This window comes from Centroberyx gerrardi, chromosome 22 (assembly GCF_048128805.1).
Source record: "Centroberyx gerrardi isolate f3 chromosome 22, fCenGer3.hap1.cur.20231027, whole genome shotgun sequence".
Classification (NCBI taxonomy): Eukaryota; Metazoa; Chordata; class Actinopteri; order Beryciformes; family Berycidae; genus Centroberyx; species Centroberyx gerrardi.
In genome coordinates, this window is record NC_136018.1 from 22,321,243 (window position 1) to 22,335,414 (window position 14,172).

The 14,172-nt window shown below is 41.9% G+C and overlaps 1 protein-coding gene across 1 annotated transcript in view; it reads left to right on the top strand.

The window, feature by feature from the left end:
- The window catches only part of reck (reversion-inducing-cysteine-rich protein with kazal motifs), a 74,203-nt gene that overhangs the window by 49,341 nt on the left and 10,690 nt on the right, over nucleotides 1–14,172 (top strand). Inside the window, exons 12-17 of the mRNA XM_071900599.1 lie at nucleotides 4,118–4,254; nucleotides 4,910–5,053; nucleotides 7,071–7,259; nucleotides 9,746–9,868; nucleotides 10,681–10,852; nucleotides 13,158–13,347. Coding sequence (XP_071756700.1) covers nucleotides 4,118–4,254; nucleotides 4,910–5,053; nucleotides 7,071–7,259; nucleotides 9,746–9,868; nucleotides 10,681–10,852; nucleotides 13,158–13,347 — 955 coding nt within the window. The remainder of the gene's footprint in view (nucleotides 1–4,117; nucleotides 4,255–4,909; nucleotides 5,054–7,070; nucleotides 7,260–9,745; nucleotides 9,869–10,680; nucleotides 10,853–13,157; nucleotides 13,348–14,172) is intronic.

A 14,172-nucleotide genomic window follows, 5' to 3' on the forward strand; every position in this document is an offset into this window, starting at 1 on the left:
AGCAGGGGGTGTCAGCTGTTGTCGGGTGAAAACCTCACATCCCTAAAATGTCAACTTTTCAGGAACTAAGAAACAGCCTTGATTTTATCTTGACAACCATGCATTTTAGAGTTTATCTAATCTAATCTATGTAATCTAACACAAACCTAAGGGTTGTACAATTTTCTCAACTGGCAGAGGAGCCTGTAATCCTTCAATTAAAGTGAATTCACGGAAATTAGTTAAAAGATTTTAAAAGCGACGATATGCCGCTGTATGTGGCTAACCATTAGGCCATGACCATTATCTATAACCATAATCTATAGCTCCATTTAGTGTTGGCTTCACTGCCAAGTAGTAGTAGTAAATAGGATAGCATCATCAAACAGATGTACAAAATAGTAGGACCAAAAAACTGAGTTGTGCCCCTATTTTCACAATCCATAGGGTTTTCTTCATATCTATTCTTGTTCTCCCTAACACTGATACCAGGGTTGGACCAGTATAAACATTTTTGAAGGTTGATACTGATACTTTTACCATGGTACCATGGTCTTTGAGCTCTAAAGTCAGGTCAGGCAGCTGGGGTAAGACACTTCACCAGGGTGCTATCAGACTTTGCTATTGTGTTGTAAAAATAATTTTCTACACATCATGTTAATCATAGCTGATTAGTAAAAGCATGTAGAAAAATCTTAACATCTTAGCTGTGATTTTTCACACAACTCCCTTTTCTCGTATGTAAATGAATGTAGATGATGTCACATGACGGGAGATCAAACTTCTGGGTTCTCTGGTAGTTTACATGGACTGCTGCCATACAATGATGTATGGTGATATACTGTATTTAGACAACACATACTCTGGTATTTTATCAGTCATATTGTTGTATAAGCAGTGCTTTTAAAACAGTTGAGTTGTTAACCTTAACTACCAAGAAAAGTACTGTATTCTCCATAGAAGAGAGCTGAACAACTAGGGAGCCAGAGAGCTGAGAACACATTCTAATTAAGTGCTAATTAATTAGTTCTATATGTCATAGTCATAATCACAATAAAACATAGTCATGCATTCTAAATTAAATATGCAATCAGACAGCATCATATATATCATATCAGAGGTGGACGACATCGAAAGACCGATATCTGTATTTTTTAATAAAAGGCCAAACATCTGCACGCTCATATCAGTGTAACTGATACCCTCAATAATTAGATACCCTGTTGCTGTTATGTTAAGCTATGTTTAGGCCAAAGTGGCCTAATGCACAGGGAGGATAGACTGGCCTTTCTGCAGGGATTTACTACCATACCACACTACCGCAACTCATTCATCAACACTACTGACAGGCTGTGTGTGTGTGTGTGTGTGTGTGTGTGTGTGTCTAGACTGAGGCTTCTCACCTGGTCTCATCACGCATGGAATGAGAGAAATGAAGACGGACACTAACACAAAAGTGTGTGTGTGTGTGTGTGTGTGTGTGTGTGTGTGTGTGGCTATATACAGAGAAACAGAGAAAGACACATTCCAGCTAACAGTCTCACTGTCAGCACACAAGTGTGACAGGAAACTCACATCTCTTTTTGTCACCCTCTATTTACAGACACACACACAAAGAATCATTATGTTGGAGTAAAAGGGGGATTACAGTTCCTCACGCTAACCTTCTGAGCCTCTATGGGGATGTCTGCTCTCTCTCTCTCTCTCTCTCTGTCTCTCTCTCTCTCTCTCTCTCTCTCTCTCTCTCTCTCTCTCCAAAAGCATGTGGAGGAAATGTTAAATTAACTTACCATAGAATTAAATACTTCAATTTATCCATGAGAGTAGCCTAGCTAACATTAGCCAAAAAGCCATATGTCCAACTACATTGTTGTTGGTTTGTGTTAGCCTGGTTGTTGTCTAGCTAGTTCGCTAGCCTTGCTAGCTAGTTGAATAGCTAATAGCAAAAGAAACATCAGTGTAGTAATGTTACTGAATAATGGGGATGAACACTTTATGTTTTTTATAAGAGGTTCAATAATAGCATGGTTGCTATGCGGTTGCAAAGTCTAGATTAATAAGGACACACAGTGTCAGAGATGTGAGGCAGCCTACACAGTTCAGCAGTATTGTAGAGGAGTATTGCAGTATTCTCACTGTCAAATCTCATAGGCTTAGAACCCACTATTTTTTTTACCCTGCTTTTATTGCTTTTGCTGTCGATTTTATCTGGTTTTGTTTTCCTTCTGACGTGCCTTTGTAAAGCACTTTGTAGGCTACGTGTGGTTTCACAAGTGTTATATACTGTAAATAAAGATTATTATTATAAATGCCTGTGGTGAGTACTACCATTCCTCTGTCATTCTGTTGTTCCCCTCCATTCTCTCTCTTCCCTCTGTCTAGCAGAGAATAAAGGTGTGCAGCCAGTAATGAGTGATGGGGAGGCGGGACCTCTTGCACACTTGTCTGGGTTTTGATGGACAGGTAGAGGCCGTGCCCCACACTCAGAATCTGCTGTGTCGTGTGTGTGTGTGTGTGTGTGTGTGTGTGTGTGTGTGTGTGTGTGTGTGTGTGTGTGTGTGTGTGTGTGTGTGTGTGTGTGTGTGTGTGGGTGGGTGGGTGGGTGGGTGGGTGGGTGGGTGTGTGTGTTTGCATGTGTGTGTGTCTGTATTGCATAACACCAGTCCATCCCTTAGGCCATATTTCTTGTTCAGTCATTTGTCAAACACATCCTTCCCCTCAGGTTTTAATCTTCTACTTGTCTTGAATGACATTACGCCATCATACCTTTTAAAGTGCTTGTCAAGCCTCTGGCTGTGTGTGTTGTCAAAGCCCACCGCTCTACACTTGCATGAAGACTAGTATGCGACCCTCTTTATCTCAACAATTCTACATTAGTAATACATTAGATACACATATATAATACAGGCCTATATAATATATAGTAGATACACACTGTCTGTCCACGCCCATCCAGATGAGTACACAATGTTCAGCAGTAGAACTACATCAGTTAGCAGTAGACCTACCTCCACAGAACTACCTCAGTCAGCAGTACTGTACTCTACTACATCAGTTAGCAGTAGTACTACCTCAGTTAGCAGTAGAACTACTTCAATTATCAGGACCTCAGCAGTAGAACTACCTCAGTCAGCAGCAGGACTATCTCACTTAGCAGTAGAACTACCTCAGTCAGCAGTAGGACTACCTCAGTTAGCAGTAGAACTACCTCAGTCAGCAGTAGGACTACCTCAGTCAGCAGTAGGACTACCTCAGTTAGCAGTAGAACTACCTTAGTGAGCAGTAGGACTATCTCGCTTAGCAGTAGAACTACCTCAGTCAGCAGTAGGACTACCTCAGTTAGCAGTTGAACTACCTCAGTCAGCAGTAGAACTACTTCAATTATCAGGACCTCAGCAGTAGAACTACCTCAGTCAGCAGCAGGACTATCTCACTTAGCAGTAGAACTACCTCAGTCAGCAGTAGGACTACCTCAGTCAGCAGTAGGACTACCTCAGTTAGCAGTAGAACTACCTCAGTCAGCAGTAGAACTACCTCAGTCAGCAGTAGGACTACCTCAGTTAGCAGTAGAACTACCTTAGTGAGCAGTAGGACTACCTCAGTTAGCAGTAGAACTACCTCAGTCAGCAGTAGAACTACCTCAGTCAGCAGTAGGACTACCTCAGTTAGCAGTTGAACTACCTCAGTCAGCAGTAAGACTACCTTAGTTAGCAGTAGAACTACCTCAGTTAGAATTACGTCGGTTAGAAGTAGGACTTTTTGTGACTTGGGAATGAAGACAATGCATGAGATAGCACAAATTATCTAGAGGGTTTGCATTGGGAGTAGGCAAGGTTCTGTTGTTTTTGTCCCCTACAATGAAATCTGGGGAGGACTATGGATTGTTTTCCATCATTTCTTTTTTTCATAATTTCCCCCCAAGGCCGTTTCATTTATTTACTGATTTTGATTTGTAACATAATTTATTCAATCCAACAATATGGGATGCCATTGTTACAGAACTGACTTGAAACGTTGACCTTTTTCACATTTGGTAAACTTGTTACTGATTATCATTTGTGGGGGACTATGCGCTTTCTGTTGCTTTGTTCTTATCAATTTTGTGTTTTTATCCTACTGTCTCTTATCCTGTCCTCAGATCAGACTGTGTAGACATCCTGACCCAGTGTGGGGACAGGAAACGTTTCCATGAAGGACAAACGCCAGAGAGGATCTGTGACCTGCTGTCGCCCATTGACGACCCTGAGCGCTGCATCCCCCTCCACAGATACCTCAGTGAGTAACAATGTACAGTACAACATACATATTTTTCAAAACAATGTACAGAAAAACAGAAAGTTAACTTGAAGTGGCTTTGATGAGATTACAAGCTCCAATACCTCGCAGCAGCGTTTCCCCTACTATTGAATAGTAAGATTGGACCAACTCCAAAGTAGCTTACTTACAGATGGTAAATAAGCCTTATTGAAATTGTTTAACCCATCATAACTCAAAATACAGGTCTATATTATTATTACTGTAATTATAAATGTTGCACCCTCAAAATCCATTGAAACTTGTATAGCTGTCGCGTACTTTCAGTCCTTGGATCAAAAGCTCAATAGGTACAATATAATATTACATACTTTTATTGATCCCTGTATGGAAATTCTCTTTTTGCCTAGTTTGTAGCTTATACCAGCTGTTTCATGCCGAATGAAATTTCACTGGGAATGGACTAGTCTTATCTGTTTGAGGCATTTTTATTTTGATTGGGCAATTATTCTGATTATTAATGGGATATTAGACTCCATATAAATCCAACTAATGATTGGGCAGAGCACATGTTCTCACCAACAGAAAATACTCAAATATATGATATAATTGTATTCTACCTTTTTCCAATCCCCCCCAACCCCCTCCCACACACACACACACACACACACTCCAGCCCCAAGTTCCTTAGGTAACAGCATCGTCGAGGAGGTGATCCATCCATGTAACCCCAACCCCTGCCCCAGCAACCACCTATGCCAGGTCAACAGGAAGGGTTGCCATGACGAACTCAACTGCCAGCCGTACTTCTGTGTGCCAGGTAGGACAAAACACTGCCATTCAACATCTTATGCAGCATTCACATTGAATGACGGTCAATCACAACGGCAAACTGCCTTCTTATTGCCATGGTGATTTTGACAAAAAGGAGGTTTGACCATTTCATGCGCATTGATACGATGAAGACCAATTTGCTACATTTTTCAACATCCAGTTTGCATTCACCACTAGTAAAAGGTAAAAGTTGGGAAAAACCAAACTTTTGTCGCCAATTGTCACCAATTTGCGTCTGTATAGGCACTTAACTTCAACCTTGGCAGAGCTTACCGTCATTCTTTATTGAAAACAATGAACATCCAGCTGTCTACTGCACGCCGCCGCAATGTGAATGCAGCATTATTCTTTCCTCAGTCTGTCTCTTTCTCCCTTTCTCCACCACTCAATCCATATCTCTCTCCTTTGTACTGTATGTTGGGTTGGCTAGAATAGTGTTGGGCTTTCTCTCAACACTTCATCCTGTCCTTACTCCTAAAAAATTATTGAGAAAGTGGTTGCTGAACAGCTTGTGACTGTCTTGGAAACGTATGAAATCCTTGACAAGTTTCAGTCTGGTTTTCGTCAGAAACATTGCGCATAATCGGCTCTCCTTAGAGTCTCAAATGATATCCTGATGCGTGCTGATGCTGGCGCCTGCTCTGTCCTGATATTGCTGGATCTCAGCGTGTGACTCCATTGACCACAGCATGCTTATTGAAAGGCTTAGGCAATGGGTGGGAGTTGCTGGGACTGCCCTGGATTGGTTCTCATCTTACCTCTCTGATAGAAGCTTTTCGGTCTCTGTTGGTAACTTTGTGACACATCACCCGCTGCTCTGTCATGTGGAGTGCCCCAGGGCTCTGTCCTGGGTCCTATTCTGTTCACTATACATGCTTCCCCTTGGGCAGTTGATCAGTCATTTTAAGTGTATTTTGTACCGTTGTTATGCCGACGATACACAGCTGTATCTCTCCTTCAAACCGGATCAATTGGATAAATTAGCTGTTTTACAGGATCGTTTGGCTGCCATCGAAGACTGGATGGCAAACAATTTCCTCCAGTTTAACTCTGAAAAAACTGAAATTCTTATTGGCCCAGACAGTATAGCGTCTGAGGTTCAGCAGTGTTGTCCCTTTGTCCTCTAATGTGAGATCTAGTTGTAAAACCTTTGGTGTTATTTTTGATTCATTTATAGATTTGTTAAGATGTTGTTGACTAGATCTTGTTTCTACCAGCTGAATCGTCTTGCCTGGATTATTGTAATGCCCTTTTGACATGCCTTAACAAGTCTTCTCTTGACCGCCTTCAATTAATCCAGAATACTGCTGCTGACTTCTTAGCAGATCCAGTCGGAGGGCTCATATTACACCCATATTGGCCTCCCTCCACTGGTTACCTACTAAATTCAGGATTGATTTCAAAATCCTGCTGATCACATACATGAACTGTTGTCTCCACACCTACCTGGTAGGTCTCTAAGGTCCTCAGACCAGGGGCTACTAGTCATTCCTTCGTGTGTTGTTGACTATACTGTCACTGTATCTTTTTTATGTTTTTAACTTGTGAAGCGCTTTGTGACACTTGCCTTAAAAGGTGCTATACATATAAAGTTTTACTTACTGACTCCCTCTCTTTCTTTTCCTCATCCTTCCCCTCCACCTTTCCCTCTGAGTGAAGTGACTTCAACAGTTGGAGGGCGCTATTGTGCTGTTTTATGCCAACCTGGTTTTCATCCTGATATTATGAAAGCATGGGAGTAGCACTGGGATTGTTTGGCATGAATTGGAATATCATTGGGGTTAGACAATATAATGGGCCGGTATTGGTCTTTTATTAAAATTAGGATAGCGGCCAGATGATCACCTTACTAAAAATAAACACTGAATACTTGTACTTTTTTTGAATTTTTGATCGTCAGTTTCAATCCAAAAATCCTTTTTCCTTCTCTGTATGCGTGTGTTTGTCGATGTGTTCTGTGTGTGTGTGTGTGTGTGTGTGTGTGTGTGTGTGTATGTGTTCAGGCTGTAAGCTGGGAGAGGCCTCAGAGTTTCTGGTGCAGCAGGACGCTCGCATCCAGGTCCCGACTCGGACTGGTCCAGCTGGATGCTACGAGGTCTGTAGCTGCGGTCCCAGTGGGCGCCTGGAGAACTGTGTGGAGATGCCCTGTGTGGACACCAGCAAGGCCTGTATCGTAGGAGGACAGAGGAAGGGTAAGACCAGCCTCTTGTCTGTCTGTCTGTCCAAAGGGTCCTTAAAAAGTCTTAAATTATCTCTATTTAATGCCTTAAAAAGTATTAAAATGTCTTAAATACAGCAGTTAGAGGTCTTAATTTTTCCACCATGCAGCTTTAAGTTTCACTTTGATGCAGATATAAAATTAGATAGTGATATTGTTGGAAAGAAAGGCAAATGAAATCAGACAAATGTTATGAATTGTGTAGTTTCACCTAAAAATCTGAAAGGAAGCAGCAGCAGTTGGTTTCTTATGTTGTATTACATTACTGCTCTTACAGTTGGTCACATGGGTTTGACCCACATGTAGATTAATACAGCACAGGGTTAACACAAGATGCCAAACATGTTGGACTTCATGTCCCTAAACATTTAATTTCCCGATGTCCTTTTTCTTATACTGCTTATTTATAGTTTCAGAACTTTAATTAGCTATGGTCAATCATAAATAGGCTGTTTTTGCCAGCTTTTTGTTTCTTTTTTGGTTGCTGAATTGGTCTTAAATTAAATTCTAAGTAGCATTAAAAAGGTCATAAATTTGGCTTTCTGAATCCTGCAAATACTTCATCTACCCAGACAGCCACTGTTATGGTCCAGGTACTGTTGCTACCCCAAACATATTCCGATATTAGAATAAAACAGAAAAAGCTTTTATTGCTATTTATTTTTATAAGGATAGTGATCAAGCCTCAGTCTGAGAGAAGAGCAGCCTGGAGGAAATAGAGTATTAGTATTGAGTCCTTTAGCAGCCAGAAATGTTATCAAGCATCCAATTGTTTACAAGAACTGGGCTGGATGTCGGCTGTCCAAGGCTTGGAGAGAACTGAGAGAGAGTTGAATGAGTACAGAAAATACAGAGACAGAAAAGTGGGATGGGAAAGTACTGGGTTAACATATAATAGCCAGCATAGACACAGCTTAGATTCTGTTTGGCTATTCAATTACAAAACAATACAAAAGTTTTCTACATACCTCATCCGCACCAATTGAAAAAGCTTTATTGTCCCATGAGGGAAACTTGGTTCGCAGACAGGGTTTTACAATAAAAACACATAATAAAAACACAAACATAATGAAATCACACAATATAACCCTACAGACAAACAGTGGGTAAGACCAGACTGAGTCAATTGTTCTATATAGTGTAATAAAAAGATCTGGCTACAAGGGTGATTCAAAAGCAGAGAGAGAGAAATTTAAGAGTGTACTGTAGAAACATCATAACATAGTTTTTAATGTAGATATTAGATATATTGTAGGAAAGCAATCAATTCATTGTTTGGAGAGTTGGCCCATGTAGCTCTCTCTCTCTCTCTCTCTCTCTCTCTCTCTCTCTGCCCCCTTGTGGTCATAGATCACATCTGCAAAAGCAATAGTATCAAGTGAGGTAACATTATAGACAGAAAAGACGAGTACAGAAATCAGTTATTATTAATTATCAGCAAGAATATAATAAGTAAACATTCAATTCAACGGTCCCATTCATTTAGTAGTCATACAGTATATATAGTAGGTGCGTACATATACACACACACACACGTTTTTACCATTTTGCTCAAGTGTTTCACCCCCCCTTGTTTCTCCCCTCGCCATCCACATCAGTTTGAACCCAGAGAAGTTTATTGCTCTTTTAGCTTTTTGCTTTTATGTTTGTTTTCGCCTGCACTTCTAAAAAAAAGGGGGGGGGGGGCAGCCGTTATGCTCTTATTGAAGACAGATGTTTGGTTTGAATTAGATACACGCTGTTCTTGTCTTGTATGGGGCCGAACCCAATTCATAAAATCTGTTGCTTATCGGTAATTCAGCATGTAGATAATGATGATGAAATCTCAACTTCAAAAGCTTTTAAATGTAATTGTGTGTCAGTTGTGTTTTTTGAGTGTCAACCCTCTCTACCCTCTCTCTTACGGTGAAGTGCACCTTTTTGCCTTAAGCGCAGTGAAGCATCTGCTTTTCGTGGTCTGTTATTCCCACAATCTTCTTCAACCAAAGTACAGTGACCACCGCTAATTTTGACGGTGTAATGGAAAAGTATTATGACCAGTGGTGCAGTAATGGCAGTAACAAATTACTGCTCCCCGGGAGGAATGAGCAAATGAATCATTCTTGAAATAACAGTAATAAAATATTACACGTTGGAAGTGATTCTTCTGTCAGAATTTCACTCCTTCCATCATTTGTTATCGCCAGAAACTGAAAGATATAGCTCCGTTCGTGCTGGAAGAACAGCGCCCTCTTCCTGTTTTTGCTGTAAAGCAATCTCTCTTTGTGCCGTAAAGCAATCCAGCAGATTTCCCGCCAAATCCGAACCGATGGCACACAATGTAAAATGGAGAGTAGAGGCTGGTAGAGGCTGACAATGTTCTTGGCAATGGTCTTGAATTGATGTTAAAATGCCACAAGTAGTACCTTTAAATAGTAAACTGATTATAATTAACAATGATGTGTTGTGTGCTACCACCAGGCCATGGGACATCCTTCAGGGTCGACTGCCACCCTTGTTCCTGCTATGCTGGCGACACCATCTGCTCCACCAGAGAATGTCTCAGTGTGGACAGCTCCGACGAGGACCGCCGACGCTTCACCGGTGTGTGTGTGTGTGTGTGTGGTGTGTGTGTCTGCCTGTCTGTTTGTCTTATGCCATGTATGCCAGGCATCTTTTCAGGTGAGGTCGGTCCATCAGCTGCTTCAGTGGGCTAGAGATTGGAAGGTTATCGGTTTGAATCCTGGACCATCTGGGGAAAAAAGAACGGGAGAGGATGCAATTCATTCTCTTTCCCCCACCCAGATTTTCCCATGAAAATCGGCAATCTTTCAGTCACAAAGCTACTAGCTGCAAAGGATATATACCTATAGATTACCACTCTGTTTCTGTCTGTGCCCCTGTGTATTCATGCCTAAGTTTGCCTGAAATTGGCTTTTCAATGATGTTGGGATGTTTTGGGGTTTATACCATTGAGTTGTGGCTATCAAGGTGAGGCTAGCAGTCGCAGAGCAGGGAAGTAATAGCAACAATGGGGGAAAGAAAAGATAGAACAGTAAAGCTAAACATGCAGCAGACAAGACCTGTTCAAAAACACGGTAAACATTAACATTGCTTTTCCACACTGGCACCACCTGAAGGAGACGAAAGCTAGAAGCTAACTGGCTAGGATGCTAGACAGTTAGCTAGCTAGTTAGCCAGCTTTGACATTGTTGGCTATGTATATTGTTTTTTGCGTGTATTGTATTTTATGTATTGTATTGTGTCACATTTTAACCAACCTGTGAAGCCAAAGGCAAATTTCCACTGCGCTGGACAATAAAGTTCTATTCTATTCCTCTAGCCAGTTAGCTAGTTTTTCTATGTAGCAAGCTAACAGTTTCATTCCTCCCTCTCTCTTCCCTGCCCTCCTCCAGGTCTTCCCTGCGGCTGTCCGGACAAGTTTGTCCCAGTGTGTGCCACTAACGGGCGGACCTACCCCAGCAGCTGCGTGGCTCGCTGCATGGGCTTCCAGGACCACCAGTTTCTCTTCGGCCATTGCCGCTCCAGCGACCCCTGCTCTACCAAACCCTGCCAGAGAAACCAGAGGTGGGTTTGACTGTGTCTGTGGTTACTGAGTAGGGTTCAGTTGATATGGTTTTTGAATGCCAACACTGATACTGATATTTTTTGGACCAAAGTTGCCAAGAGCTGATATTTTGTTTTAAATTTGACCATTTTCAAGCCAAAAATTCAGTGTTTTCGCCCAGAATTGTATTCTTGTCAGGGTGGAAAAGCCTCCGAAACAGCATTTAGACCATCATGGGACACTAAAACTCTCCACTGAACCCCCGATAAATAGAAATACTGGAATCTGACCAAAATGTCTCATTAGAATCAATTCAGGTTCAGGGCTTCCCATAGACAACCAGTATTGATAAATCCTACAGTAGATATTTAATCAAACAAACTGCATCATATCTGTCATATCAGAGAGTCTCATATTTCCATGTCTCCTCCCACATCTCATTAAACAGCATCAGGGATAACTGTAGGTCAGGGAGACTCACTCTTAAGATTTCAGCTAGATTTCACCATCCGAAAGCCTAAAGCTTTTCACACCCACCTGGAAAAATCTCTTTATCCGCTCTGCTTTATCGCTCTAATTCCCTTCTCTCTCTCTCTCTTCCCTTCTCACTCCATCTTTCTTTTTCTGCAACCGTGATTGACAGCCCGGTTTGTTTTTTCAGGTGGTCGTGGTTGTGGTAACTGGGGGGTAACTGGCCACGAGGCTTATATCAGTATGGGGTGTGTTATTTCATTCCATCCAGGGATCACCGGCGACCCCCCCCTCCATCCCCCCTCCCCCTCATAACCTTTGACCCCTCACCCATGATCTAAATGCTGTTTCAGAGGCTTTTCCACCCTGACAAGAACAAAAATTCTGGAAGAGACACTGAATATTTGTATTTGTTTGGCATGAAAAGAGTCAAATTTCAGCAGCTTCAGTCCAAAAATATCATAATATGAGCATTCACACACCCATATCAGTCAAACCCTAATGGGAATTACAGCTTATTTTGCTGTTGCACTCTTTGTAAGTCACTCTGGATAAGAGTGTCAGCTAATGTCTTAAAAAAAGAGCAGGTATGTCATTGGAGTTATTGCAGTTCCATTTCAGTTTCCAGTGTGCTTTACTGGCATGAAGTTTCACAATATTGCCAATGCATCGAGAAAAATATCAACTTTATATTATATTCCCTGCCCTGTGTATCAGTCTGTGTGCGTGTATGTGTGTGTGTGTGTGTGTCAGTTAGACACACACTTAGACTCTCTCTCTCTCATCAGATAGACACAAACAAAATCATACATTTGAATATGAACGTTTCAGCGGAGTTAAATTAATTTTTTCCCTCAGACTGATGCAATCTGGAAGACATTTATTACACTTCTCCCTCCCTCCCACACACATACACACACACACACACAGGTTTCACATTTTCATTCCCACCACATGCTGACGTCAATTGTCTTATGGCATACCTCAATATATTTCATGAACTCTCTCTTGGCTCTCTGTTCAAAGACCTTATATGCACACACACACACACACACACACACACACACACACACTCTCTCACGCTCAAACTCACTCGACAAAACATTTGCCTTTGTTCTGGGGGTAAACAAGGCAGTAAAAGTTAGCAAGCCAACCCAGGTTTGCTAAACACCTGATTGGTGCTCAGCCTCGGAGACTGGCTGGTTGCTATGGTGACAGAGAGAGCAGGGTTTCTTTGTGTGTGTGTGTGTGTTGGGGAAAAGTTGTTTTACTTTTTTTTACTGCTTCTTACTAAGATGTATTCCTAATGTGTGTGTGTGTGTGTGCATGTGTGCATGCACATACCTCGATGCATGTGTGTGTGTGTGTGTGTGTGTGTGTTTGTGCTTGTGTGTACATGCACATATCTCCATGCATGTGTGTGTGTGTGTTTGTTTGTGTGTGTGCATGCTTGTGTGTACAGGCACACACACACACACATACATACAGTATATATACTGTATATGTGTGTGTGTGTGTGTGTTCGTGCTTGTGTGTACATGCATATATCTCAATGCATGCGTGTGTGTGTTTATGTGTGTTTGTGCTTGTGTGTACATGCACTTACCTCGATGCATGTGTGTGTGTGTGTGTGTGTGTGTGCATGCTTGTACATATACTGTATATACAGTATGTGTGTGTGTGTATTGTGGGTGATAGGTGTGTGTGTATATTTGGGGTGATGTGGTATGTACATTTATATATATGTATATACAGTATATCTTTTCTGAGGATTCTTTCCTGGTCTCATCACACATGGAATAAAACAAAGACGGATCCTAATACAAAGGTGTGTGTGTGTGTGTGTGTTTCCAGGTGCGTCACGAAGCGGCGCGTGTGTCTGAGCGACTCGTCAGACTGCCTGCAGTACGAGTGCGTCGGCCGGCCGGCAGCCTGTGACAAGAGCAGCATAGAGCCGGCCTGCGACACCGACGGCCTGGTCCACGCCAGCCTCTGCCAGCTGCAGCAGAACGGAAAAGCCCTGGCGTACATGGGCCAGTGCCAGGTAGGGTACACAGCATGGGATACAAACCACAAAATGCTTTACATAGCACACAAACTGTTCGCTTTATTCACATGGCAGCCATATTTGATTTACGTCATATTCGGCGTGGGACACCGCCGCTCGGTAGAGGCTGCCAATCCTCTAGGCGATGGTCTTGTTTGTTTACGAAAATTATACTAAAGTCTCAAATTTAATGTGATAATGATTTACTGATGAAAATGATACATGTAGCACCTTTAAACAATAATCTTCAAGTAATGATTTTCTTAAGAAACGGAGCTCTTCACTTTCCCAACAGCTGATATTTCGACTGCTGTTAAAGAGATTTACTCAAGGCTTTTCCTAATAGACTTATCTCTGCTGCACTGTCGTCTCGACACTACCTGTGCACATTTGTGTTCACATGACAACATATGAAAAGGAAGCCTTCACATTCCCTCCCCAAAGACTACCAAGTGATCCAGCATCCTTCAGCATCTCTTCAGCATATCCTCGGTGGACCTTAATCCTTAAACCCATTTGAATTTAGCCTGCTAGGCTGCAGAAAGCCTTTTCTGACACGGCAACAGAAAAGCCTGTAGTTAATCCGCAGCAGCGACGAGAGATGTACAGTGATTAGACCTTCAAACCGAGATAAAGCTTACTTAACCGCAGTCAGAGTCCCGGCTGCTGGGGAAGTGAAGAGTTCATTGTCAGAACTCTATCCGTTTTGAAAGGAAACCATTAAGTGAAGTGTGTCATTTAATAGCTCCAAAATATCAATGAACCTGCCTGTAAAAGTGCTATCTCTTTGTTAACAAACAACTTAGAGCTGTGCTAGGCAAG